At 39.2% G+C, this 27,528-nt stretch overlaps 1 protein-coding gene across 1 annotated transcript in view; it reads left to right on the plus strand.

Moving 5' to 3' along the window:
- Positions 1 to 26,208, plus strand: part of kif5ab (kinesin family member 5A, b) — a 64,976-nt gene extending 38,768 nt beyond the window's left edge. Inside the window, exons 17-29 of the mRNA XM_036571190.1 lie at positions 1,485 to 1,602; positions 2,651 to 2,700; positions 2,889 to 2,983; positions 3,073 to 3,174; positions 21,723 to 21,783; positions 21,891 to 21,962; positions 22,623 to 22,727; positions 23,054 to 23,270; positions 24,600 to 24,774; positions 24,893 to 24,969; positions 25,549 to 25,576; positions 25,744 to 25,871; positions 26,151 to 26,208. Of these exons, the coding sequence (XP_036427083.1) occupies positions 1,485 to 1,602; positions 2,651 to 2,700; positions 2,889 to 2,983; positions 3,073 to 3,174; positions 21,723 to 21,783; positions 21,891 to 21,962; positions 22,623 to 22,727; positions 23,054 to 23,270; positions 24,600 to 24,774; positions 24,893 to 24,969; positions 25,549 to 25,576; positions 25,744 to 25,858 (1,215 nt within the window). The 3' untranslated portion in view covers positions 25,859 to 25,871; positions 26,151 to 26,208. The remainder of the gene's footprint in view (positions 1 to 1,484; positions 1,603 to 2,650; positions 2,701 to 2,888; positions 2,984 to 3,072; positions 3,175 to 21,722; positions 21,784 to 21,890; positions 21,963 to 22,622; positions 22,728 to 23,053; positions 23,271 to 24,599; positions 24,775 to 24,892; positions 24,970 to 25,548; positions 25,577 to 25,743; positions 25,872 to 26,150) is intronic.
- The last annotated feature ends 1,320 nt before the right edge of the window (positions 26,209 to 27,528 follow it).

Below are 27,528 nucleotides of genomic sequence, written 5' to 3' on the forward strand. Positions count from 1 at the left end.
TCAAGATTCATCAGACCAGACCACATTTTTCCAGTCTTCAGCTGTCCAGTTTTGGTGAGCATGTGCCTGCTGCAGCTGGAGCTTTCTGTTCTTAACTGACAGAAAACGAACCTGATGTGGTCTTCTGCTGTTGCGACCCGTCTGCCTCAAGGCCCAATGTGTTTTGCTTTCTGAGATGCTTTTCTGCTCACAATTGTACAGAATGGTTATCTGAGTTACTGTAGCCTTTCAATCAGCTCAAACCAGTCAGGCCATTCTTCATTGACCTCTCTCATCAACAAGGCATTTCCATCTGTAGACCTGCCATTCACTGGATGTTTTTCTTTATTGCACCGTTCTGAGTAAACTCTAGAGACTGTTGTGTGTGAAAATTTCAGGAGATCGGCAGTTCTAGAAATACGCAAATCAGCCCACAATCATGCCATGGCCAAAATCACTGAGATCACATTTTTTCCCCATTCCGGTGGTTGATGTGAACATTACCTGAAGCTGCTGGCCTGTATCTGCATGACTATGCACTGCACTGCGGCCAAATAATTCACCGATTTGATAATTGCATGAATGAGTAGGTAGACAGGTGATCCTAATAAAGTAGGTAAGCTAGGTAAGTGTACCTTATGGTATGAGTGTATAGCACTTTTAGCTACATAATATTCCCTGGCCCATAAATATTAATCATTCTCATTAATTGATCAGTCTCATATTTTAATAAATCAGTCTTATATAAACACACATTATCTAAGCTGCATATCCTTCTGGGTTGCAAGGGGTGCTGGAGCCTATCCCGGCAGTCATTGGGCAGAAGGCACACAGTCTTATATGTAATCAAATCTTCAATATCAATTTCTAATTTCTGCCTAAAAAAATAATATGAATGGTTTGATTTCTTAAGGATTTAATAAGTGTGATTTCCTTCATATAGATATTGGTAACAACCAAGACAGACAATTTGGTGAAAATGAAACATCTATTAATGCACAGTTTACTCTAAGATGCAAATGAAATCAACAATCATCAGTATATTTACTGTGAACATGAGCTAAATGGCTATTTAGCTAGTGTGAATATGTGAGTGTTAGAGAAAGTGAGAGAGAGGGGGAGCACGTGTAGATGAGTGAAAGAGTGCTAGAGAGAAAGTGCACATGAGTGTGTGCGTAATTAAGTAAGAGAAGGAATGTTGCTTCTTTGACAGAGACAAAAATAGTTGCAATTTTAAATGGTGGAACATGCCGTTCGCAGGTGGTTCTCAAGTTATCCTTTGGTCAGGGAAAGGCCAGAGAGAAAGAAGCATGGTTTGAAGAGGTCTTTTAACACCTGGGAGCACTGAATACACCCCTTTTCCTCTTTTGAGGGAGCTTGTTTTGAGCAGTTTTCCTGCAGTACTGATACCTACTGGTCAGCATAATACCTAGAAGTGTTTTGTATATAATTGGGACAGAGCATCTATCTATAGCATTGACTGTATTTTGGTTTATATGTGCTAGCATGAAGCGAAGATCCGCTCTCTGACTGAGTATATGCAAAACATGGAGCTGAAGAAGAGGCAGCTGGAGGAGAACTATGACTGTCTGAGTGAAGAGCTTGCAAGACTGCAAAATTCAGGTATGTCCTGTATTATGTTCAGTATCCCACCAAGCAAATCGACGCATTTCAGTGTTAACATTCAAAAATGGTTCTGCAGTCCAACATGTAACAGTCAACAGCTTACTATGCTGACAGTTGTTTTCGAACCAAGTGATTCCATAAATAAGCCAGAACATTATGACCTCTCAACACTGAAGCAAATCATTTTGATTATCTCAGAAGAACAGCGCATGTCAAGGACTGGGATATATTAGATGGTAAACAGTCAGTTCTTGTAGTGGATGTGCTGGAAAAATGGGCAGGGATAAAGACCTGAGCGACTTTGACATGTCTGGAAGGGAGCATCTCAGAAATGGCAAGGCTGATCCAAACCAAAGAAGGGCTACTGTGGTGCAGAAATTTTTAATGGTGGTTAAGGGAGGGACGTGTCACAACACAAAGTGCATCACACCCTTCTGCATATAAAGGCTGTGGAGCTGCAGACCCTGTCCTCTGTCAAAAGAGTGTCAGAACTGGGTCTCAGAGCAGTGGAAGATCATTTGGTCCTGTGTGTCCTGTTTTCTTTTACATTACATGGACGGCCAGGTCCATGTGCACTGTTTGTCTGGAGGAAGTGATGGCACCATTATGCACTGTGGGATAAAGACAGATCGGTAGAGGAAGTGTGAACTCTGGGTCCAGGCACTCATGTGGATGGCAATATGACATATCTACCTAAACATTGCTGCGGACTAGGTACATCCATTCATGGCAGTGGCCTCTTTCAGGAGGATAATGCACCCTGCCACCGTACATATATTGGTCAGGAACTGGTTGAGGAACATGAGATCCACAGAATATTAGCCTGGTAGTTATAATGTGTTGGCTTATCACTGTATATGAATCATTTTAATTTTTCCACAGGGACACTGCTATAATATAAAACAAAACAAAAAAAACAAACAAAAAAAACTCTAGAAAACTAACTGAAAACCTGTAACCACTTTGTTCTTAAAGAATGCTGCTACGTCATTCCTGTGCTAAACATAGAGATACCATCTGTGCTCAATAGCCTCTTTATTTACAGAGAGCCTTCTAGACAACCAGCAAGACACTGAGGAGTCTGGCGATATGAAGGTAAATGTAGACATCTGTGATAATCAACTGTTCACCGACACCAGTTAGATGGTGCTGGCAATGTCATAAATGCAAATTTCTGTCTACAAATGCTGCTAGCGCAAATGCTTGTCCTGTTATGTACTGATCCCAGTATAGCAAATAAATCTTGTGGTAGTATTAATATTGGATTCTCTTTGTGGGAACAGCTGCGAGAAAACCATTGCGAATCACAGCACAAACAGCTCGGGCGCCTGCGTGATGACATCAACCACAAACAGAAGATAATCGATGAGCTCACAGAGTCAGTGATTTCAACACTCCAGACTTCTTTTATTACTTCCATTTTTCATAATCTCAGTGGATCACTCTACAATCTCTCTCTACATGTAGTAAAAATCAGCGGCTGGTCTTGGAACTGGAGCAAATGCATTCCGAATTTGTTGGCCTGAAAAGCCGAGAGCATGAGAAGAGTGTCCAGCTGGAGGAGCTCAAGTGAGTGCTTATGTTATTGTTCCAGTAATCTCAGAAAAAATACTTTAGGTGCTACAGTAGTGTTTGATCCTCTTGAGGTTTGTTACAGCTACTTTTTTTGACAAAAAAAGTAGTGCTTGATTTATAGTAATTACAAGTTCTTGGAATACAAGAGTGACACCATATTTCCATTACAGTTTGAAATGGTGTATTAATGGGAGCATATTGAATATGTTTGGGGCACAACTGGAGACATCACATGTACTAGTATGAAAAAGAAAAAAATCATTTGCTTTATTTGAACACACTAAATCCCCAATTAGGGATTACTGAAGTGCTACACATAGCCAAAGGATAGTAGTAGACAAAAATGCATTTGTTTTAGTAGTTGTACTTTTCTATAGGATGTGGCCTTTTATGAAACCCACAATATCATCTGCACTAAGATACATCAGTATCTTTTCTTTGGCAGGTGCTGAGATTAAATTAATATACATGTCTCTTTGAGATGCCCTAAACTGTATAGAATTGTAACCATCAGTGTGTTCAGCTTTAAACATGCTTACATTATACTGTAAAATATCCTAGTATTATAGAAATGAAATGTTTAAAATTAGACACCTGCAGTTTAACAGTAGCTGTGAGACATGGCCCTATTCCAAGACACCTGACCATCCACACTTAACTGATGTTATGTGCCCCCTTTAAAAGTGTATAAACTCTATGGGCTCTTTAATACAAGAGAATAAGCTTGTCTTCAGCAGATTTAGCATAGAAAGCCAGCTGAGCCACAGTTCGCCATAAAAATCCAAGAATCTGTTTTAATAGGAACATCATTTGTAACACACTGCAAAAACTAGTTAGTCTTTAAGATATGTAGTGACAAGGATTTACCAATGTGATCTGACTACCTGTTTAGGTAGTGCCCTAAAACTTGTCTAGTGCAGCTGATCACAAAAATCCCCCAGTGTCAGAAACAAGAGAAAGTCTGGGACAAAAGTTTCCATGCCAAAGCCACTACAGCCATCAATTTTATGAACACCATTATCCTGTCTCATCATCCTGAGACTCCAGACTTAAGCTTGTGGGGCACTACACTAATGGAAGTATAACATCTGACTCCAGGTACAGCAGTTCTATTTTGAGTCATCTATACATGACATTAGATCACAATCACTGAAACTTGCAACCTTAAGTTCAGGGTTTCTGAAACCTGTTGTAGCAGGACACCAATCAACATCACACCAATATGAAGCCTAGTATTCGACTACTTTATTGTACAACAAATGAACACAAGTTGCAGACAGTGAAAGATATGGACCACAACACTGGAGAAACTGAAAGGGTTACTGGATGAATTGGACATGTAGTCACTAGGGCAACTAGAGGGGTACTTTTAGGGTGCACCCATAAGTCACCATACTGGTAGAACAGGATACTGATCAGGATCATAAACAAGATCATACCAAGTAGGTACAGTAGGAGCTGTAGTGGTTGTTGTGCTAGCTGTAGTGGTTGGAGCAACTGTAGGGGGATGTGTGGGGTGAGCCCATGGATAGCCATATTTGTAATAAGGCCAATAGCGGTAAGGAGCATAGCCAAAGGGATAGATCTGATCAAAAGGCTTTTGGGCATCACTGGCAGGAAGAGGAGGGGCTGTTGAGGTAGTTGTGCTAGCTGTAGTGGTTGTTGTGCTAGCTGTAGTGGTTGGAGCATCTGTAGGGGCAAGTGTGGGGTGAGCCCATGGATAGCCATATTTGTAATAAGGCCAATAGCGGTAAGGAGCATAGCCAAAGGGATAGATCTGATCAAAAGGAGAGGCAGGCTTTTGAGGATCACTGGCAGGAACAGTAGGGGCTGTTGAGGTAGTTGTGCTAGCTGTAGTGGTTGTGCTAGCTGTAGTGGTTGGAGCAACTGTAGGGGCAAGTGTGGGGTGAGCCCATGGATAGCCATATTTGTAATAAGGCCAATAGCGGTAAGGAGCATAGCCAAAGGGATAGATCTGATCAAAAGGAGAGGCAGGCTTTTGAGGATCACTGGCAGGAACAGTAGGGGCTGTTGAGGTAGTTGTGCTAGCGGTAGTGGTTGTTGTGCTAGCTGTAGTGGTTGGAGCATCTGTAGGGGCAAGTGTGGGGTGAGCCCATGGATAGCCATATTTGTAATAAGGCCAATAGCGGTAAGGAGCATAGCCAAAGGGATAGATCTGATCAAAAGGAGAGTCAGGCTTTTGAGGATCACTGGCAGGAACAGTAGGGACTGTTGTAGCTGTTGTAGTGGTGCTAGCTGTGGTTTGTACAGTGCTTGTGGGGAAAACCCAAGGATAACCATACTGGTAAAAGGGATGCTTATAAGGTTTGTAGCCTGGGAACAGCCCAGGCTGTTGAGGGTCACTGGCCAAGATGGATTCAGTGGCTGGAGTAATAGCATTTGTGGCTCCCTCTACAGATGAGGCAGGACAGAGTATGCTCATGGGAGCTCCCCACAAATGCAGTGTCAAAATGTAGGTCTCACCCTGCAAGAGAGATAGTTCAGAAAATCAAGAACACTGCTTAGAATAACCAATTAGTACAGCCAGATGCTCAGCATGTTCTGGCAGATGTTACCAGCCATTTTTCACAAATGCCCAACATGCTACAAGACAGTGTTGGGGAGTACTGATCAATGCTTATAGCATGTGGGTGTGGACCTCTGGACATGGAGGGCCAGTGTCCAGAACATTTGTTCATTCCTCTACTCAACCCTAATTCATCTGACAATTAACAGGAGTTGGATCAGGTGTTGGGGCAACAAAGACCAGACACCAGCCCTCCTGGACCAGAGTTGAGCCCCTGGCTTATAGAAATAAGCTCAAGACAGTAACACGATTCATTTGGCCATTTTACACTGAGCTCTGGAGAATTCAAATGTCAGTTCAGTTTGAACTGAGATACCAATTTAGTTGACAGATCAATTATATAGCTCCATAATTTCTTTTGAACATTATCTGATAAGCACAGTATGTTACTACAGATGTACAGGTCAACATAACTAAGTAATTATTTAAGCCTAAGGAATGTGTAAGCTTGTGAAAATGCCAAACTAGCAACTTTACATAAGCACAGACCTCTTGCATAACATGACAGCCTTTATAATTAGCAGTTAGGAGAACATCCCTGCGAGCCCTTTTCACTGAGAAACCACAGTTGGCAGGCATCTGTGACACAGGAAGCAGACCATCTTCACCTGAGAGGAGAGCAAAAGCCATATTACACCATTTGGCCCAATCAACCTATTAAACCAGTGGAGGTCAATAAACCCACCTCTGTCAACCATGAAGTTAGGCACTCTAGATCCTTGAACACGCAGAGCCATAGCATCATCACCACAATGTACAGAAGGATTCAAGCGCTGCAACTTGGACTCTGCTGCTTTGTACCATGCAACATGTAGTGTTAGACATTAGACAATTAGACAAGACAAAAGTAGCACAAGGTTTCTCTTTTTGGCTTTAAAGCATCAAGTTTAAAAAGATGCTTCTGAAAACCACCCATTTTATCAAAAAAACCAAAATGGATGCCAAGGAAGACCAGCCAGCATCAACTCCATGCAACAGAACTCATAAAACAAGTGCTAATTGAGATGAGAAATCAAAGCCAGGGGACATATAGGCATGAAAAAAAAAAAGGTTTGATTTGAGTGATCAAGTTAAATTTGCCTCAACTACCAAAAACATGGCACTCATTTAAAGACAACCAGGAATAAAAAAAAATAAACACCCCACACACTACTTAGAGGGGTTTAGGGGAATGTGTCAAACCATAAGACCACCAAATTTCAATCCTATACCAGTGAAAAACCCAAATGATCTCCCCCCTATACATTCACTGCATCTCATGCCTGTCTGTGCAAGAAGCAGTTCCTATCCTACACTCTTACCTTTTGACCATCTGCTTAATAAAGGAAGTACATTTACAGCTTAAAGGAAACAGCTAGTATTAGGTTGTCAGTCGAGGATAGATTTTCAAAGAAAGTCTGCATATCCCTACAGTTTTACAGGCCAGGTATGAACTCAGAAATCAGAGGATGCGTTTTGTGCATCAGGACTTACAACTAAAGACGATTCATTTCTGTCGGCTGTCGTTTTGTTCTGCTCGTTGCTTTAAAAGCACGCAATTCACTCAAAGCCTGACAAACTCAACGGAAAAGGCTGGCCCAGTCAGCCCGTGACTGCTTTAATACTTACCCGTTGACCCCTGTTGATCAGACTGGTATCCTTCGGAGTGGTCGATAAGCCCATCTTGCACTTCACTGCCATTATTTTTCTCTGCTCCTCCTGAGAGCAGCTTTACTCCTTTCCCAACAACCAGCCGCCCGAGCCGGGCTGTTCCAGCGGTCACTTCAGAGGGAAAGTCAGCTTTCTGAGCGGTTTCCTGACAAAACGCTAAAGAAGCCAGCGTTGCTGAGATCAAAAGGAGCAGCTTGTTCCTCCGCATTGTGCGTCAAGTTAGCGTGAACGTGACTCCTCAGATACAGCGCTAGCGCAGACAGCACGACTTCCTGAGGATGCTGTGGAAATATATAATAATGCCCCCATGTTGCTGCTTTTGAATGATACCTATTAAATGGCTGCCCAATGAAATCAGGGGACCGGTCAGGGCGTCAGATTTGGCCAATTTAGAGTGATAGCACAATTAACAGCTGAAGGAAATAAGCTCAAGCCTCTCATCTGCTGTTCATGTGTGTTCAGTTGTTTCCAGTTGACACCTTGTAGTTTAATTCATTGCGGGGTTGAGAACGGGAGCTGGCACAGGGGGCTTTCCATGAAGCGATCTAACTCAGTAAGCCAGGCTTTTTTTTCGGTGAACCCAGCTAATTGTCGTCAATTTCGGGTCCATGAAAGAAGCTAATCTTCAGCCCTGCTCAGTTACAGTTTTCCTTTTATTGAGTGACAGTGCAAAATGACAGTGCAAAAGGGGAAACAGTCAATAGAAAACACGAAGATGAAAAAATGAAACTACATAAGTGTCATTACAGCTAACAATGAAAGGTCACGAGGCAAAAACAGAAAAACAGGTACATAAAAAAGAAAGAAAATAAGTTAAATTAGGTGTTTCGTCTTGAGTTTATTTACAGATTTTTTCTTTTTGCTAGGTTTCTTCATAAATGTACATCTTTGAAGGAATTGAGTAAAGTCACAAATAAATGAAAGAAGGTACATTTTTTTCCAGTTACAAACATATGATATTCACCCAAAAGAATAATGAAATTAATAGATTCAAATAGGTCCAGCTCCGATATGTTTAATAACAATAGTATCATGACATCCTAAAGGAGACACATTATTAAAGCTGCACTATGTAAGATGTTTGTTAAAACTGAAAGACTTCACATCACTGAGTCAAGAGGAAAACAATCTGCTAAAATATGGTGTTACTGCACTGCTGTGAATCTCCCTGTAAAGCCTAAAATATTCATTTAAAAGTCAGAGCTGTCTGGTTGGATTTGGTGGGAAGTTTTTTAGACCACGTCAGACGTCTTTATGTATTGATGTCACACACAGACTCAAAAAGACAGTCTGGCTTGATAGGAGTTGTTTACCTGAGCAACGTTGGTGGAGGCGTAGCTCACAGTGCTGAACTTTAGTGAAAAGAAGTAAAACGATATCACTAAATATGTAGACATAAGAATGGCAAACCCAGTCGTCCTCTGCGGCAACACCCGTGTTCAAAGCAAAGAAATGTAGAACTAAAGAGAGGCGGTGTTCTAACAATTCCTACCCATCGAATGGGCCTATCAAGCATTCGCATATCATTAGTACAGCGTTGAAACTCAGTGTTTTAAGAGGTTTATTGGTTTTTAATGTTAATTCAGTGCAGACTCAGTGTAGTGTTACTACTTACCCTCTGATAATGTGATTAGGCTATCATAATTAACTAATTATTCTTTTAATGCTGGTAACATTTTCTGATAAGGACATTCTTGTTTCTTTGAATTTTCCTGTTCCACCTTAAATAGTGCAGCAGTTACCATTTAAGGTGGAATGGGAAATATTGATCTAGAAGGTGGCGAATAAAACGCTAACTTCAGCTTTGTAGTTTCAGTGCTGGTAAGTTTTTCTTTTGATAAGGTGATTTATCCTACTCCTCAAAATATCTTGCCTAGAGGTTTTATGCAGGTAAAGAGCTACACTATATTGCCAAAAGTATTCACTCATCTACCTTCACACGCATATGAACTTGAGTGACACCCCATTCTTAATCCATAGGGTTTAATATGATGTTGGCCCACCCTTTGCATCTATAACAGCTTCAGCTCTTCTGGGAAGACTTTCCACAAGGTTTAGGAGTGTTTATGGGAGTTTTGTCCCATTCTTCCAGAAGCAAATTTGTGAGGTCAGACACTGATGTTGGAGGAGAAGGCCTGGCTCGCAGTCTCTGCTCTAATTCATCCCAAAGGTGTTCTATTGGGTTGAGGTCAGGACTCTGTGCAGGCCAGTCAAGTTCTTCCACACCAAACTCGCTCCTCCGTGTCTTTATGGACCTTGCTTTGTGCACTGGTGCCTAAATTGATACCTGACTTAGTGGAGGCTTGCATGACTAATAGACACATATACGACCCAGCTGTCGTATGAATATTTGACTGTCTGTGGTAAAGCAGGTAACATATCCGCACTCTTTCCCTTAGCTAAAAAACGAGCAGTTCAGAATAATCTGCTTGGTGAAATGGATCTCAGGACAACCCACATTTCAAAATGTTCTGCGTGTTTCATGCAGTTACATAGTTACAGTTGTCTCTACAGCAGACGTACAAAAACACAAGGCTCAGTCTCTAATTTAAATCTGTTCTGAAAAAGCTTGCTAACTGGATAGATGTTAAATATAATTTGGTAATGTCTGTCTTTAGCCTAAACAGCAACAAGAAATAACTAATAAAAATAAAATCCTTTGTCTCCCACTGACACCTCAACGGTAGGATAGTGAAAATTGTTGCTAATCAGTCTGTTTACTACATTTTTGAATCAAACATGTCTACATTAGAGACTTTCAAAGTAGCCAATGAGAAAGTGGACTAAAATAAGGAACTTTGAAGATATCTTTGGATGAGACTTATTGTTTATTTTACAGATGTTCTCATAGCCCTTACATGTAGTTTTACACCATATTTTGCAGTGAAACAGTTTAAAGACAAGAAACATCAATCACTGTCCATTAAATCCTGTACAAAGATGATTCCTTTCTATTTTAGACTTTCTTTAAAGTATAGACTTATGGGGAGAGAAATTATGGGTAAATATCATTTTCCAGAAGAGGAAATGTGACAATTTCAAAGGGGTTTTTGAAAGCTGATAGTCACACTTAACAAGGAATTCAAGGCCACTAACCCTTTCAAAATTTTGTGAGGAACATGATATCAAATAGAATGTGGTTTAGTAATACAGTCTCTCAGCCATTTAACTCTGAACATCCCAAAAAACTTATGGCTTTTAAACCTCCTTGATCAGAATCTTTAATTACCTAACTCAGAGAAGTATATAAAGAGTGACATGGATTAATAAGCCTTGATACACCCTCTGTTTTAGACAACTTTTGGACAAGGCTGCTCCATACCAAGCTAAAGTTAAGGCTTAGCATAGCTTGATCAGTTCTATTGGACAAGCCATGTGACGTCACCAGCTTGCTGGGTTAAAGCGCTACTCTAGAACAATATTTTGCTTCGATACTTACTGTCCAATATACTACTACATAGCATGCTGTATTTAATATTATGAATATACTGCCTAACAAGATTTGACATAAGGAATATATGTAGGGTTTTTTTTTATCATATGGTTAAAAAGTCATATATGAAGTATGGGTTTAATTGAGAATGAGCAATTAAAAGGTTTAGTTCAATTCTCAGTAGTTCTTGGTATGAAAAAGTAAACAAATACAGAAAAAATATAAAAAAGTCTTTAAAGACATGACCATTATTTAAATAAGAGGTTTATGCATGGTACAGATATTAAAGACCCCCACAATTTTAGTTACTACTGCCTGTATAAATGTATTGGTAATGCTTACTATTGTGTGTGTATTTTCTGGCTTACTGTGAGGAGTTAGTAATGTCTTTCTGCATACAGCCTATTCAGAACCTGCACTTAAAAATGCAAAATCTAGACCACATGCAACACCTCTTAATCACCCCACAGAGAGCATGTGACCCAGCCTGTGCATTTTTTTACACAGTGTGGATGACAATACTGTAGGCTGAACTGTGGAAAGATCTTTGAAGACTCACATCGATGGTGGAGCTTTAAAGGACATTGATTCACTCTCCAAAAATTAATGGGCAAAGATTTTAAAACAAGTGCATTTTCTTTAACAAGGAAAATGCACCCCTTCGTTAAAAAAAATAAAATAAAACAAAACTTTTCATAATTTTATTCAGCCTGTGGCAGGAATCAAGCCTCAAATAAATTTAATAACTATTTTACACTTATGTCTTTCTCAAATTCTGTAAATTTTCATCTCCGACATTCTCATTTTCAGTTATACTTTCACTTCTAGGAGGAGATAATTTGTCATATGAACATCTTTATTGTTTCTTCTTGTCGGTTCTGAACATTACAGGCTCTGATTCTTCCAGGAAACACCTCCTCAATTCACACCTTTGGCTAACCTGAAACCACACCTGACACTATTAATTACAATTAAGCACTAGGTTCCACAAGACAGCCTTGTAACCAACAGAGTCAAGCTAAAGTAAGTCTCAACTCAGAGCCTACCTTTACCAGCAGAAAGACAATATTCAATTAGAAGACAAGCACACTACATTCCCCAGTATTGGTAAATAAAAAGAGATTCACAGGGGAGAATAATCTCTGAAGATGTCCATATGATGTTTCTGAAATGATGGGGCACCTTTGTTTCTGATCCAGTGCTACTCCTCTACTAGAATGAGATCCATTACAGGAGACCCCCAACCCACCCGAGGCAGTAACAGGAGCTTTGTCTTTGGCTAAATGTAATGTGTAATATTCATTTGGTTGCTATACATATCAGTTCATATTGTGTACAAAAGGATGATCTTACACTGTTCTGGAGTTCTCTTTATATTTTACCTTCACCTGCTCCCACGTGTTTTTTTTTTTTTTCTTACTCCATCATTTCAGTTGAACAATGTATACTGCAGTTTTCTATCAAATATTGCTGCTTGAAATTATTTAGTCTAATTATAAATGATTTCTCCAGTTTCATGAATTGAGAATAGCGTACACAAGTCAGTAGATAGTATTAGGATGCACAGTATGTGGAGTTTTTACAATATTTTGTAGTATTTTATACTATAAAGTTCAAGGATTATTTAAGTATTTTTTGTATTAAGTATTAGTTGCTTGCCTTAAACAAACTAAACATCTAAGTGTTTTAAATAATATTTTCAGGTTCATTTTTCTTTTCTTTTTAGCTGATATCGCTTCATCTGTCTGGGCTGCTTAAATATTGCATGCATGCTTGTGAGCTTTAGCAGGAAAATTAGCAGGAACAGATCTTATATGGATTGTGTTAGTGGAGTCCACTGAGCCTGAAGTCAGCTTGGCTAAATTAAACAAAGCTAATTCAAAATATAGCTGCAAGTGGCAATCTGTGGGGTCCAAGCACCAGGAAGACATTGAGGATTTAAGTAGTGGCCTCTGGTCGTAGAATGCAGCAGACACTTAGATTTTTAAGAAAGATCTCCTTTTCTTATAATTAAGACCATTAGGTGATACATTTGCTACAATCTACACAACTCAGTTTAACATCCATGGCAGGGATTTGAACCCACTACCCTAGAGTTCACAGGCAGAGGCTCTCATGGTGAGCCACAAGACATCTGTTGAACAGCTGCAGTTTTTGAAACAATTTATTGAAAGGAAGCAACAAGGAACCACGCAACATTTTAGGACAAACTAGCAGCATAAACAAATTTCATGACTCTGGACATAGAAGGCAGCAAATCATTGGATTTGTAAGAAAGACCCTTCCTTAAGATTAAGAGTGTGTTCACAACAAGTGCTACAGCACCATCCAACATCTGTGACAGGGAATCAAACGCATGACCTCAATCTTCAAAGGCAAATGTTTTCATGGTGAGCTACAACAGGTCCACAGGAGGCCTGTTTTTTGAGACAATTTATTAATACACTGTCAGTTTGTGATTTTGTGTATTTGTGTCAAATTTGGTTATAATCAGACAATTATTTGTATTTGTATTTGAGGTATTTTTAACCTTTTATAGCAGAATAAGCCATTTCACACCAATTTATTCAAATCTTCAGCTACACTGCGCTTAAAAGTCATGATATTTTTAATAATTTAGATTGTTTCAAGAAAAATTTGATTTAAACTCAAGAATTAGTAAGAAAATGTCTATGCTCCATCTTTTTTCAACTGTGCAATTACTGAAAGTTTTTAAGACTTGTATTTGCAAAATTGTTAGGCTCAGTGGAAAGCATAACTTTCAGAAATGCTCTTTGCTTAAAGACGTACAGTAAAGCTTTCCATGTATATTTCAACAATGACATTTGCAGTTACTGATTTGACTCCCTCTGGTGGACAGAGAAAAATACAACACTTGTTGCTCTGACCAAAATTTGCTGAAATCAAATTATAGGATTTCCTGTACACTACAACCTACACATATTTGCAAAGTGACAATTCTCATTAAGATGCATAATTAGAAACAATTTTCATGTTTTTATTTTATTCTTGGGCAGGAATAATAACATTTTAGATTTTTGGCAGTAAATTGAACATTGTAAGAGCCAACATAAGCAGAATCAAGCCAAATGTCATATGTTTCCACAACTGATTATTATCAATAATAGATTTTGGTTACAATCAGAGCATAACTGACAACTTTGTGGTGCCCTGTTTCAGAATAGGCCAGACCGAACTGATTATTCCATAACTTGCAATAACATTGTGCTTAAAAGGCAAGATTTTTAAAAATAATTATTGATCTTGAGACTTCCATGGTTGAGACTTTGAGACGAGAATTTGAGAAAAGTGTTAATTCTCATTAAAGTGCATAATTTGAAACAATAGTCATGTCTTTATTTTAATCTTAGACAGGAATGATTACATTTTAGATTGTTGGCAGTACATTGAGCATTGTAAGAGCCAACTTCAGCCAATTCAAGCCAAATGTCATGTTTCCTCAGCTGATTATTGTCAATGTATTTATCAATTTTCGTCACAATCAAAGCATAAGTGACAGATTTGTGGTTCCCTGTTTCCAAATACGTTGGACCAAAGTACTTGATCCATAACTTGCAATAAAATTGTGTTTAAAAGACAAGATTTTTAAAAATAATTATTGATCTTGAGACTTCCATAGTTGTTTTGAGACAGAGAGTTTGAGATGATGCAAAAACATTTCAGCAAGCAGTATGAAAACATCTGTTTTCAAACTCTAATGATTTACAGAAAAACAGTAGTTTTTTTATAAACTGTGTATTTGCAAAATTGCCCGGCTCGGTGGAATATATAAAATTCAGAAACTTCCTTTGCCACAAGATAGATGTTGCAAAGCTTACGACCATAAGTATGTTTGAAGTCATAATTTGTATTTGATGCTGATGCTCCCTCTGCTGGACAGAAAAGATATTACCATTACTGATTATGTGGCCAACCTGGGTTTAAGTCAAATTTTCACATTTCCTGTGCAATTTTGGAGCATACATATAATTGCAATGTTTTAGATGTTAATGAGATGTGTAATGTGGAACCAATATCTTTTCTTTATTTCAATCATAGAAAGATATAATAACATTATAATAATTATGCACTAGATTAAGTATAGGGGCTAATGACAATTATTTTAAATGAATCTTGGCATGCTTCCTCAAAAATAGCAATGTATATTTTTACCAAGATTTATCACAATCACATAAAAACTAAAGAATCTACAGCCTCCCATGTCAGAAAAGGCCAGGCCGAACAGATTCATCGATGTCTCATGGCCATTCTTTGCAATAAAGTCAAGGTTTTTCTGATAATTATTTTCCTACAGACTCCACAGATTGTTTTAAAACCAACGTTAAAACAATTGTCTTAATATCCACAGACTAGTTTGAAAAGCTAATGTTTCGAAAAAAAAAAACTTTAAAGCATTTTAAAAGACGTGTATTTGATAAAATGTCATTCTCAGTGTAAACAATGATATGAATTGACTTATTTTGATCTACGATAAAATATGTGGGACTTGTTTATGCTCTACAGCGCCACCTTATGTCCAATTGAGGTCACACTTTATAGGCTATTAGAGAGTGGACACATGATATAATTTTTGCAATGATTGGCCAATGCTAAGCCCTCCAAATGCCTGTTCAAAGCTTATTGGCCAATGGTGGCCATATTTGTCCAATGATTTGTCCTTAACAGACCACGTATATATTAGGCCATGGATGTATCATGCAAAGTTTCAGTTCAACTGGCCAAGCGGATGCTGAGAAAAAGATTTTTGGTTGTTATAGCGCCCCCTATTGAGTAATCAGCGTCAAACTTGGTGGGCTTCTACAGAATCATGTGGGGTACAGGTCTGTTAAGGTTGATGAGAATTGGCCAAAGCAATCTCGATCTGTAGCCATTTATGTGAATTAGGGTGAACTGAGGGGCTTAATTGGCACGTGGCAGCCATATTGTTTACAAATATTCCATTTTTTTTTATAATTCTTGAGCTCCAGACTCCCCTGAACATGAGTCCTCAGAAAACCTCAGACTAGTAGAAAAATGTGGAGGTCACATATTTTGCCAATGATGATGGAAAATATGGGGGCGGAGCTAAATACATGCAATGGGGCATTTATGTAGAATAAAGCAAGGATTATGACTGTAGGCCCCACGGTTCAGGAAATATGGGCCAAAATGTAAAATGTTGCTCTATAGCACCACCACCAGGCCAATTGGGGTCATTTCACTTGCCCAAGTAGTGGGGGGGTTCTACACCTACCCTACAAGTTTGGTCTTTGGATGACTTACGGTGTCTTCTCCACAAATAGTTTTAGGGAAGAAAAGGAATAAGAAAAAAAAAATCCTAGCAAAAGCAGTAGAGTTCCATGTACCTAAAGGTGCTTGGACCAATAATAAACACGGGTTTTATCTCTCTCTGTGTGTGTAAGGGGTCTCACAAAAATAAGATAAATTGCCTTCTTGACAAACATTTATTAATTTTATCAGTAGTTCTGAATGTTACTGTGGCAGCATATTTGGGACTTTTTCTAATTCAAATGCAAATTTGAAAATGCTAATTCAATAGTGTATTTGCAAGTGGATGTGAGAGTGTGCATTACTTGAGACATAATTCAAATTTAAATGCAAAATGTGCATTAGCCTTAGCGCATTTCTGTGTATAATGGCTGGAAAAAGGTTAATATGGAAAAGCAACATCTTTTGGACATTTAATTTTTGTCTTAATGCTCTGACATAAAAAATATGGAATAACATTCCCCGATTTGCAATTATAACTTCATTTTTTTTTTTTTGAGTGAGTCAGAAAACAAAATGTCAACACATTTCATGCTTATCCTTTTCTATCTTTCATATTAACCTAGAAATGCAAACAAATATACGCTATGAAATTAAATTTGATTTGTTCTAAATAATGCACACTCATGGGAAATGCAGTTGCAAATACACTTGAATTACAAATGAATTAGCATTTTCAAACTTGCATTTTAATTAGACAAGTCAATTAGCTATTTTCATGACATTTTCATATATGATTTGAAAATCAAGGACAAGTGACTTTTTTAAATGACACTTTCTCAAGTAATATTTTAGATATTGTGAAAAAACATTCCCATAAGATGTGCCACTAAACTACATTAAGGCTGAATTTAATCATGAATTATCTGACAATTATTGCATACTTAGATTCTCAATTATTTGAGCTAACTGCAATAATTTTTCCACAGATGTTGGATTTGTCATATGTGGCAACAAGCAAAATGTGAATTGAGGCGTACCCAGCTGAGGCAGATACATGTTTAAAAACAAACATTGAAACTTATAACCCAAAGTTAGGGCTTTCTGCAACCTGTAGCAGGACATTCAACCCCAAGAACATGCACTCCAGTATTTGTCATTTAGTCACTTTATTGCATAAAAGATGTGACCAAGCAAGTATTACAGTGAAAGACAGACCACAAACCCTAGACAACCTGAAAGCTTTACTGACTAAAATATTTAGCAGACTGTGAAAAAGGACATATGAAATCAATCCAACAAACACTGGCATATTGAAGTTGAGCAAAAGGAAATAGACTGGTGGTCTCTAGCAAGGACAAGAGGAGCAGTTGAGGTGACTGCCAACTGTAGTTGCTAGGGCAGCTGTAGGGGGTACTTGTGGGGTGTGCCCACAAAATCACCCACACTGGTAATAGCTAGCATCTTGCTAGTCACTGGCAGGAAAAGTAGGGGCTATTGAAGTACCTGTACCAGCTGTAGTTGGGGCAAGAATTGCAGTACTTGAGGCAAGCCAATGGATAAACATTTTAGAAAAGGGGACGCCATTGGTGGTAAGGAAAATGACCAAAAGGGTACACCTTAGCAAAAGGAAAGCCAGGCTCTTGAGGGTTCATTGGCAGGAACAGTAGGGGCTGTTGAGGTAGTAGTGCTAGCTGTAGTAGTTGGGGCCACTGTAGGAGTACTTGTGAGGCAATCACTTGGATAACCTTTTTGGTAATTAGGATGCCAGTAGCGGTGAGGAACAAAGCCAAAAGGATAAAACTGATCAAAATGAGAGCCAGGCTCTTCGTCTCTGGCAGGAAGAGTAGGGGCTGTCACGGTAGCTGTGCTAGCTGTAGTGGTTGGAGCAACTGTAGGGGTACGTGTGGGACGAGCCCATGGGTAACCGTATCGGTAATAAGGATGCCAATGAGGAACAAAGCCAAAGGGATAGATCTTATCAGAAGGTGAGACAGGCTTTTGAGCATCACTGGCAGGAAGAGTAGGGGTTGTTGAGGTAGCAGTGCTGGCTGTAGTGGTTGGAGCAACTGTAGGGGTACGTGTGGGACGAGCCCATGGGTAACCGTATCGGTAATAAGGATGCCAATGAGGAACAAAGCCAAAGGGATAGACCTGATCAGAAGGTGAGACAGGCTTTTGAGCATCACTGGCAGGAAGAGTAGGGGTTGTTGAGGTAGCAGTGCTGGCTGTGGTGGTTGGAGCAACTGTAGGGGTACGTGTGGGACGAGCCCATGGGTAACCATATCGGTAATAAGGATGCCAATGAGGAACAAAGCCAAAGGGATAGATCTTATCAGAAGGTGAGACAGGCTTTTGAGCATCACTGGCAGGAAGAGTAGGGGTTGTTGAGGTAGCAGTGCTAGCTGTAGTGGTTGGAGCAACTGTAGGGGTACGTGTGGGACGAGCCCATGGGTAACCGTATCGGTAATAAGGATGCCAATGAGGAACATAGCCAAAGGGATAGATCTTATCAAAAGGAGAGACAGGCTTTTGGGCATCACTGGCAGGAAGAGTAGGGGTTGTCGAGGTAGCAGTGCTTGTGGGGGTAGCCCAAGGATAACCATATTTGTAAAAGTGGTATCTATGATGGAGAGGCATGTAGCCTGGGAACACTTGCCCAGGCTGTTGAGGGTCACTGGCCAAGATGGGTTCAGTGGCTGGAGTTGTAGCATTTGTCTCAGGTGTAGAGGTAGCCATAGGACAGGATATGCTCACGGGAGCTCCCCACAAACGCAGTGTCAAAACGTAGGCCTCACCCTGCAATAGAGACAGTAGATCTAGAACATCTTAGAATAACCAATATTAGTGCAACCAGACGTGGTAGGGATGTGTAGGCTTGTAAAAATTGCCAAACTAGCAACTTTACATAAGCACAGACCTCTTGCATAACATGACAGCCTTTATAATTAGCAGTTAGGAGAACATCCCTGCGAGCCCTTTTCACTGAGAAACCACAGTTGGCAGGCATCTGCGACACAGGAAGCAGACCATCTTCACCTGAGGGGAGAAAAAAAAAAGCCATATTGCACAATTTGGCCCAATCAACCTATTAAACCAGTGGAGGTCAATAAACCCACCTCTGTCAACCATGAAGTTAGGCACTCTAGATCCTTGAACATGCAGAGCCATAGCATCATCTCCACAATGCACGGAAGGATTCAAGCGCTGCAACTTGGATTCTGCTGCTTTGTACCATGCAACATGTGTAGAATTGGACAAGAAACAAGATCAGAGTAGCACAGGATTTCTCCTTTTTTGGCCTTAAAGCGCCAACAGTTTTAAAACAGATGCTTCTGAATTAAGAAAGCTGCCTGCTTAGTGCTCATATTAAATGGATGCTAAAGGAAGATCAGCCAGCATGGGGTATGGGAACTCGCCCAAACAGCGCATTTGTTTTAATTGAGTTGAGAAATCAAAGCCAGGAGAACATGCATTGTGAAACATGTAGGCATGCCGCAGAAACAGCTTCATGAGCCTTGAGGGCATTTAACTACTGATCAGTGTTGAAAACCCAAGGCTGAATTAGGCTTCTTATTCCAAACTTCCATTCAAGGTGCCAGCATATAACCACAAAGGCAGAATGGAACACTCAAATAAGCCCAATTCAGTCTTGTGCAAAAAAGGTGATCATTTGAAGTTTATCAAATTCAGTCAATTTGCCTCAGCTGGCCAAAATGGTAGTCTCATTTAGAGATGATCAGCAATAAGCTACTTTGAGGACAAAGTTCAGGGCATGGAGAGGGGTTTAGTGGCATGGTTTTAGACAGACAAACACTAAATTTCAATCCAATACCAAGTAATACCAAGGCCAATATCAATATTTTTGGGTAAAGGGGAATTCTGTATTCTCTATAGTAAAAATTCATTAAAAAAAACCAAAAAGGTATCCAAAAGCCACTGCATTAGTATTAAACTGCCACAAATGAACTGTTGAGGGAAATAAATCCAAGTGATCTGCCACTACAGAACATTCACTGCGTGCCTGTCATGGCGAGAAGTTCTTATTCTACACTCAATTTTTCACCATCTGCTTAATGATAAGGATGCACGTTTACTGCTTAAAGGGAACAGCCAAACACTAGAATTGTCGTTTTAGGATTGATCCCCAAACAAAGTCTGCATATCCCTACACAGTTTTACACGCCAGGTATGAACTCAGAAATCAGAAGACGCGTTTTGTGCAGCAGAACTTACAGGACTGACTTGATTCACTTCTGTCGACTATCATTTTGTTCTGCTTGCCTAGCTTAGTCAGCCCGTGACTGCTTTAGCACTTACCCGCTGACCCCTGTTGATCAGACTGGTATCCTTCGGAGTGGTCGGTAAGCCCATCTTGCACTTCACTGCCATTATTTTTCTCTGCTCCTCCTGAGAGCAGCTTTACTCCTTTCCCAACAACCAGCCGCCCGAGCCGGGCTGTTCCAGCGGTCACTTCAGAGGGAAAGTCAGCTTTCTGAGCGGTTTCCTGACAAAACGCTAAAGAGGCCAGCGTTACTGAGATCAAGAGGAGCAGCTTGTTCTTCCACATTGTATGTCGAATTAGCGTGAACGTGAATCTTCAGATACAGCGGTAGAGCAGACAGCATAACTTACGGGAGCCTTACTTCTGCGGCAGTACATAATAAAAGCCGCCAAACTATCGTTAAAAGGCTGACCAATGAAATCAGTGGACCGGTCAAGGCGTCAGATGTGGTCACTTAAGAGTAATAGAACAATTAACAACTGAAGAAAATAAGCTGAAGCGTCTCATCTGCTGTTCAGATGTGTTCAATTGTTTTCAAATTGACACCTTGTTGTTTAATTCGCTACTGGGTCGAAAAAGGGAGTTGGCACAGGTTTAACTCTTGTGTGTGTGTGTGTGTGTGTGAGAGAGAGAGAGAGAGAGTGTGAGTGTGAGTGTGTGTGTGTGTGTGTGTGTGTGTGTGTGTGTGTGTGTGTTTTGGGGTGATTCACAAAAATATAAGATACAAATTGCTCTGTTGACAAACAATTCATTTTGTCTAGAGCTTTGACCATTGCAGTCTGTTAAGGTGGAGTAGAAATGTCAGTTAGCTAGTTTTTCTTATATGATTTGAAAATCAATGACAAGTAATATGATTTTTTAATTGTACTTGATTAATGTGGACAAATATAAGCAGACATAATAAAAATTTAAAAAGATGTAAGGAATACATGGAAGACCTCTACAACAAAGATATCAGTTGCCAAGACACTTTTGTTGATATTGGCTATACAGAAGAACCTTTGAAGAAGTGCTGGAAGATGTAGTCAGACAGGCCCTGAGATCAATGCCAAATAAGAAAGCCCCAGATAATGATGGGTTTGATAAGTAATGCTGCTCAAAGAGGTTGGTTTAATGCTTATGCATTGTAGAGCATAGCGGGAATAGTATAGTATAACAGTGCAACATGGAGGTTGGAATGTACATTGTATGTTGAAAGTTCAAGCCTGAAAATTTCTCCTCTGCAATGACAATAAGTGTGTTGATTATTAAGTAGACATTCCCATTATAATATGATGTAAACAGTTCACAGGGGCATATTCTAAGAGTTATGAAACTATAATTGACTAAAATTGTTGGGATGTGCTTTCTGTGGACAGATATCTTAATGAACGACATGAGCAGGCCAAGCAGGACATGAAGGGGCTAGAGGAGACTGTCGTGAGTATTTCCTCTATGAAAAGTATCTGGAATGTAACTCATGGAATAATACTGAAAGGTTTGGCGCTGGTGAGACCCTCTCTCTACCCTCTCTCTTTCTTACCAAGGCCCGTGAGCTTCAGACCTTGCACAACTTGAGGAAGCTTTTTGTTCAAGACCTCACAACTCGAGTTAAACGAGTAAGTTATAGAAAATGTGGCCCATGTTGAATGTTGCAAAGATGAGTGTTCTGATTTTTGTCTGAACATTACAGCACTGAGACCACTACCACTTAGATCAGCTTATTCATTTTTCAGCATCAGGACAAAGGTCAGAAACACATATTTAATTGAAAATTGCACAGAAGCCTCGACAACTAAATATATCAAGTTTGTCAGTATTTAGTTTGTGCACCCTTTGCCTTTATTGACGTTTCCATTCTTTTCAGGAGACTTGCTTTCAGTTTTATAAGAAATCTTAGAGCTAAACATCCTTTCAGACCCATTGCTTTGAGTTGTGAGTTGTCCTCTCACAGTGGAAGAATGGACAGAAACAGAAATACCTGTGGATTTCTTCAGATCTGAAGCAAGAGTGAAGCTTGATTTTCTTCTAGTACTGTTTATCTGTTTTTGACAATTTTGGTGGTCTACAAGGTCTTGTATGGTTGTTAGTCCCATTTTGTCCCATTTTCTTAGTATCTTTTAGTGAATTTTTGACCTCATATTTAATCTCCTCAGAAAGACTTCCTAAAATCTGAGCAATTTGAACTGAATAACCTGAAACTGTTTTGACTGGAAGTGAAATAAACGAGAGGTTGTCTCTGCCTTTTGCACAGTACTGTTTTTGTCTTTTGTTTGCAGAGTGCAGAAATGGAGCCTGATGATAGTGGGGGGTTTTCCACTCAAAAGCAGAAGATTTCCTTTCTTGAGAACAACCTGGACCAGCTTACAAAAGTACACAAACAGGTCAGTGATTTCACTGTGGATTGGTAATAATAAATTGCAAGATATGGTTGCATGTTCTGCAGGGGCAGTGAATCGATTGAATGTCTCCAATGACCAATAAAGCTCTATCATTAATCAAGGTGCCCCCACATATGCAATCTCTTCAGTGTGCTCAGATGTGATACACATGCACATCACCACCTTCACAATACCATCACTTCACCTCATTTGTTTTCTCTTATCCCTCTTTTTTAATCCTGTTTTTCACTCTTATCTCAGTACTATCTAAATGGACTCTCTCTCCCTCTCCCTCCCTCTCTCTCTCTCTCTCTCTCTCTCTCTCTCAGCTTGTCCGTGATAATGCAGATCTGCGCTGTGAGCTTCCTAAACTGGAAAAGCGTCTTCGTTCTACAGCTGAGCGAGTTCGGGCATTGGAAGATGCACTGAAGGAGGCAAAGGAGGGCGCCATGAAGGACCGGCGCCGCTACCAGCAGGAGGTGGAGCGCATCAAAGAAGTGATGAGAGCCAGGCACCCCTTCCGTCGCCCTCACGCTGCACTGATTGGTCAGAAATCTTACAAAACACCTATTGGCCAGATTAAACACTGCAACAATTAAGTAATGTAATGTCAACATTGATAAGAAAATAATGGGACAAGTAATACAATTAAAGGCAGTAAGCAATATAGTACAGCTTGAAATATTCGTCTGAACCTGTTTGAACACCCCAGTCACAAATTGTGATTTTGCACAATTTGTGTTTTTTTGCTAATTTAACATATTCTAAAAAAATAAACATAGTTTTATGCATTAAATATGCCAGATAATATTTGATGTGAACCTTTTTTCACTTTCAGAAAATCATCAAAACATATCAATTGACCAAGGGCGCACAAACTTTTGATTGTATGTGTTGGGCTTATGTCAAATTTTAGATTTTGAAGTAATCTTTTATTTTATCTTTATTATCTTTTTATTTTAATGGATTTTATCTTCCATTTCTCTCTGCTTTTCTCTCTCCACTTTATTCTTCCTCTCTCACTACTTCAAAACAGTTTGGCATTCTGCACAGCATAAGAACAGAACATTTAACCAGACTAAAGAAAAGTTTAGGATGTTTTTGAAAGCATTGCTTGATGAATAAATTTGTACAATTTTCTTTTTTATTATTTTATTATTTAGTTTGTCCATGATCTGAGAATGCCTGTTATTGTCACTACATGGTAATTTAACCAGTGATATCATATCAGGTTTTATCCTGTATTTTGGGTGATGATGATGGGTCAGGTCAGTTTTGAACAGAATTGTAATTGTCTCAGGTCAGGTTTGGCCTGCAATGCTGTAGGTTGGGTCAGGCTCAGACAAAAAATTCTCGGGCTGTATTTGGGTTCGGACCAAAATTTCAGACTCAATCAGAGCCTTACAACAAGGTCACCAACTGCAGTCATGGAGTTAATTCCAGTACAGAAAAAAACAACCATAACATAAAGGAATCTTACAGTTTAAGCCTTGTTGTGTCTTAGGATAGACCTTACTGTAAAAGTTAGTGGTTTTATTATATTTCATTAAATAAAAAAAGGTGCTGTTAAAATCAATTAATTAATCTGATCTCAGGTGTATGACTACCTAGACTTTTTGTGTGGAAGACAGACTTTTAATGCTGATCTTGTGAAAGATAAACCCATTTAAATAAGTAAGTAAGTAAGTAAGTAAATAAATAAATAAATAAAAATTTCAGTGGAAGAGCATAGAATACATTTTTTTCAGGAGCTTATTCTTGTGTAAATTGACAGACAAATGTGCTTTGACTTTGTGTGGAGAACATAATTTGTTAACATTTATATTTTATATAGGTTTGCATTAAAATGCTTTGTATTTTATTTCCTGTGCTCAGCCAAACCAGTTCGACCAGGTCACTACCCGGTCGGCCCTCCAGTCAATCACATGTTTGTTCGCAGCAGTGATCCCTCCATCACGTTTAGCAACGCACTGTTCCAGAGTGCTGCTCCACCTCCATTTTCACCCACTGTATCAACCCACATGAAGACTAACATAAGTCATAATAACAAGTGAGTTATTCAGTGTTAATGTTTCATTTTGTGTATATATACATACATTCATTAATATTCTAGATGTATACTCTTTTTGTGTAGTGAAGTAAGGTCTGTATTTGTCCATCTTGTACAGAGCTCCAGAGGGAAGACACAGGACAGCCAATGCCACAGAGTCTCTGGACTCCTCTCACAAGCTCAACATAGCAAACGGTAGACTACTGCCTTACATCACAGGTTCTGAAAACAACTCTCACAGGGAGCACACCGTGTATTTTTTGTAGCTCTCGGCAAGATCTGACATTGCTTCCTGGCTCAGATTAAAGCAATAAGTCTTGAAGAGCTTTGTGTTAAAGTGATTTTATCATTTTGTTAGGCATAGAACAAAGCGGAGAGATAACATGGTGACAGAATGATAAAACACACCAATGTTCAATAAATAATTACATTTATTTTCAATAATAATCACAAAAAACAGTAATACAGTTCATTAACAGTAAGCTATGATTGCCAAGGAACATAATTGCTATTCCAATAATAGGACCCTGTTTTAAATGTCTTGCTGCATTAATGCACAATATAGTATGCACAATCACATGTATATTGAGTATTATACAATAGCGATGTGAGCCATAGGAGTTCTTATCTAGGAATTGTGCAATAGCAGCACATCCCAACTAATTGATTGGAGTTATTTCATAAAAGATCCTAAACACCATTTTTAAATCAACAGGCTGTCAATAGCACTGATTACAGCATTGGTATTTACCTAATGTTGGTATTTCTTCACAGGGAATGCCACAGACATCAATGACAACAGGTAAGCTGTGAAGAACATGTAATATTAAATGCATGTGAGTGATTTGTTAAATACTCACAAAGGCTCGTGCCTGGATACCAAAACCAATTTTTGCCTTCTTCTGTGCTGCTGGGTCATTCTGTGTGGTCACTAATGCCTGCTATTACCTTCCATTCCCACTGCTACAGCGTGCCTCTCAGTAACTTCTCTGTGTGTAGCAGTGATGGGCACTGCAACGACCCAGCTGACCAACTCCAACAAAAACAACAACACATTATCCAGCAGGAGCCTGCAGCCAGTTAATCACCTAGGGCAGGTAACCAAATGGTACACATAACAGAGCAGATAAACACAAAGCTCAACAAAGTAGGAAAATGTAGTTAAAATATAGTAAATATTCTTTATTTTTACTGTTTTCTACTTTTTTAAATAATACTGAAGATATGACACTTTGAATACATATGGAATCATGCAACTGGACTTAAAGAAATGACCCAAAATTACTTTGATTATATATATATTTTCTTTTCAGTACTACAGTACTATATTAACATGTAAAATGTTTTGGAAATTGTCTCTGTCTGTCTCTCTGCAGGTGGTACATTGTGAATCCTGTTCTGTATATGTGCATGCTGCCTGTGAGAAATCCTCAGTGACGGCCCTCTGACTATTATCTATTAAACCATCTCCCGTTACGTTCTTGTATTCCATATAATGTAATATTAATTCATTGAGAGAAATGCACTGTGGTAAGCTGTTGCGTGACACATTCTGAGGGTACTGTTTCATCTAATCCCCTGTTATGTTTTTTAAAATGGGACTGGGAAGAGGTAGGAAGGTTTGAAGGCAAACCCACGACCAGCAGGGGGCACTGTTTAGTGGCTCAGCTCAGAGCCAGTTTAGGGGGAGCCTGCACACTTCCAATTTCTAACCCATTGTGTCAAAAACATGACTGAAAAATGTTAAAGTTCTCAGTGAATGGGAGGGGACGTGGCTAAAAATGTTAAGAAAATATATTTCTAGTCTTTCACACAGGAACTTTCTTAAAAGGAAGACATTTTGAAAATTGAATTATGTATTACATAAAAAAATCAGTAAAGCGTACTGTCAAATAGGTTTTTGACAGTAGCACACTAGCATTAATGCTGCTGCATGCTGATTAGTTTAGTAATTAGTACTGATTAGTACAAATTGCAGTTTTCCTCAAAAGCTCATTAGGCCTCCATTCATTTTAGACTCTTGCAAACAACACTGGAGCTCCAGCCCAGATGAGATACTCGAGTTGCAGTTCTCCCTAACTAGAAATTCTTTGACTCAGGATTAGAGGTGGAATTAGAATTAAAGAGGGATTCTGCTTTAAAACTAGGATTTATTATGCTGTTTGTTAGGTTGTGTAGTGCAGAATGCTTTTGAGCTCACAATTTTGTATTGTTTTTATGTTTTCAATCTAGAGGCTAATAAATATATCTGCAAGCTAGCATTAGTGATATAGCATTGACCTCAGCTGGTCATCAGACTTTTCTTTGTTTAGGGAATAATTCAGTTAAACTATTAGCCAGCTAATGAAAAAGTGTCCACCCTGTAGAAGTTCTAGTCTTTCAAAATTCACCGCCACCTTCAAGATGCATCATCAGAAGGGAGGTTTTTGGTCTTTAAAGCAGGAAATCTTGGTTTAGAAACAATTGCAGCACCACAACAGGCATGTTCTAAACAGATGCAGTGGTGGGGAACCCTTTAAAAGGGAATTCAAATCTGCTCTCCACTTACACACAACGCCCCCTGCAGCATGATCTTAGTGACTCATCTCCCAAATCATATTTTAAAGAAATAGATGAATCTTCCATAAATTGGTGGAATAGTTGTTAACAACTGAAAATGGCTATAGGAGAACTGTCATGGGTTACTGTAGCATTTGTAGACAGAACTTTTGTGTAACGTATGAGGCACTTATATGTTGTCTTGCTGAAAAGCAA

The sequence above is a fragment of the Colossoma macropomum genome, unplaced genomic scaffold (assembly GCF_904425465.1).
Source record: "Colossoma macropomum unplaced genomic scaffold, Colossoma_macropomum, whole genome shotgun sequence".
Lineage (NCBI taxonomy): Eukaryota > Metazoa > Chordata > Actinopteri > Characiformes > Serrasalmidae > Colossoma > Colossoma macropomum.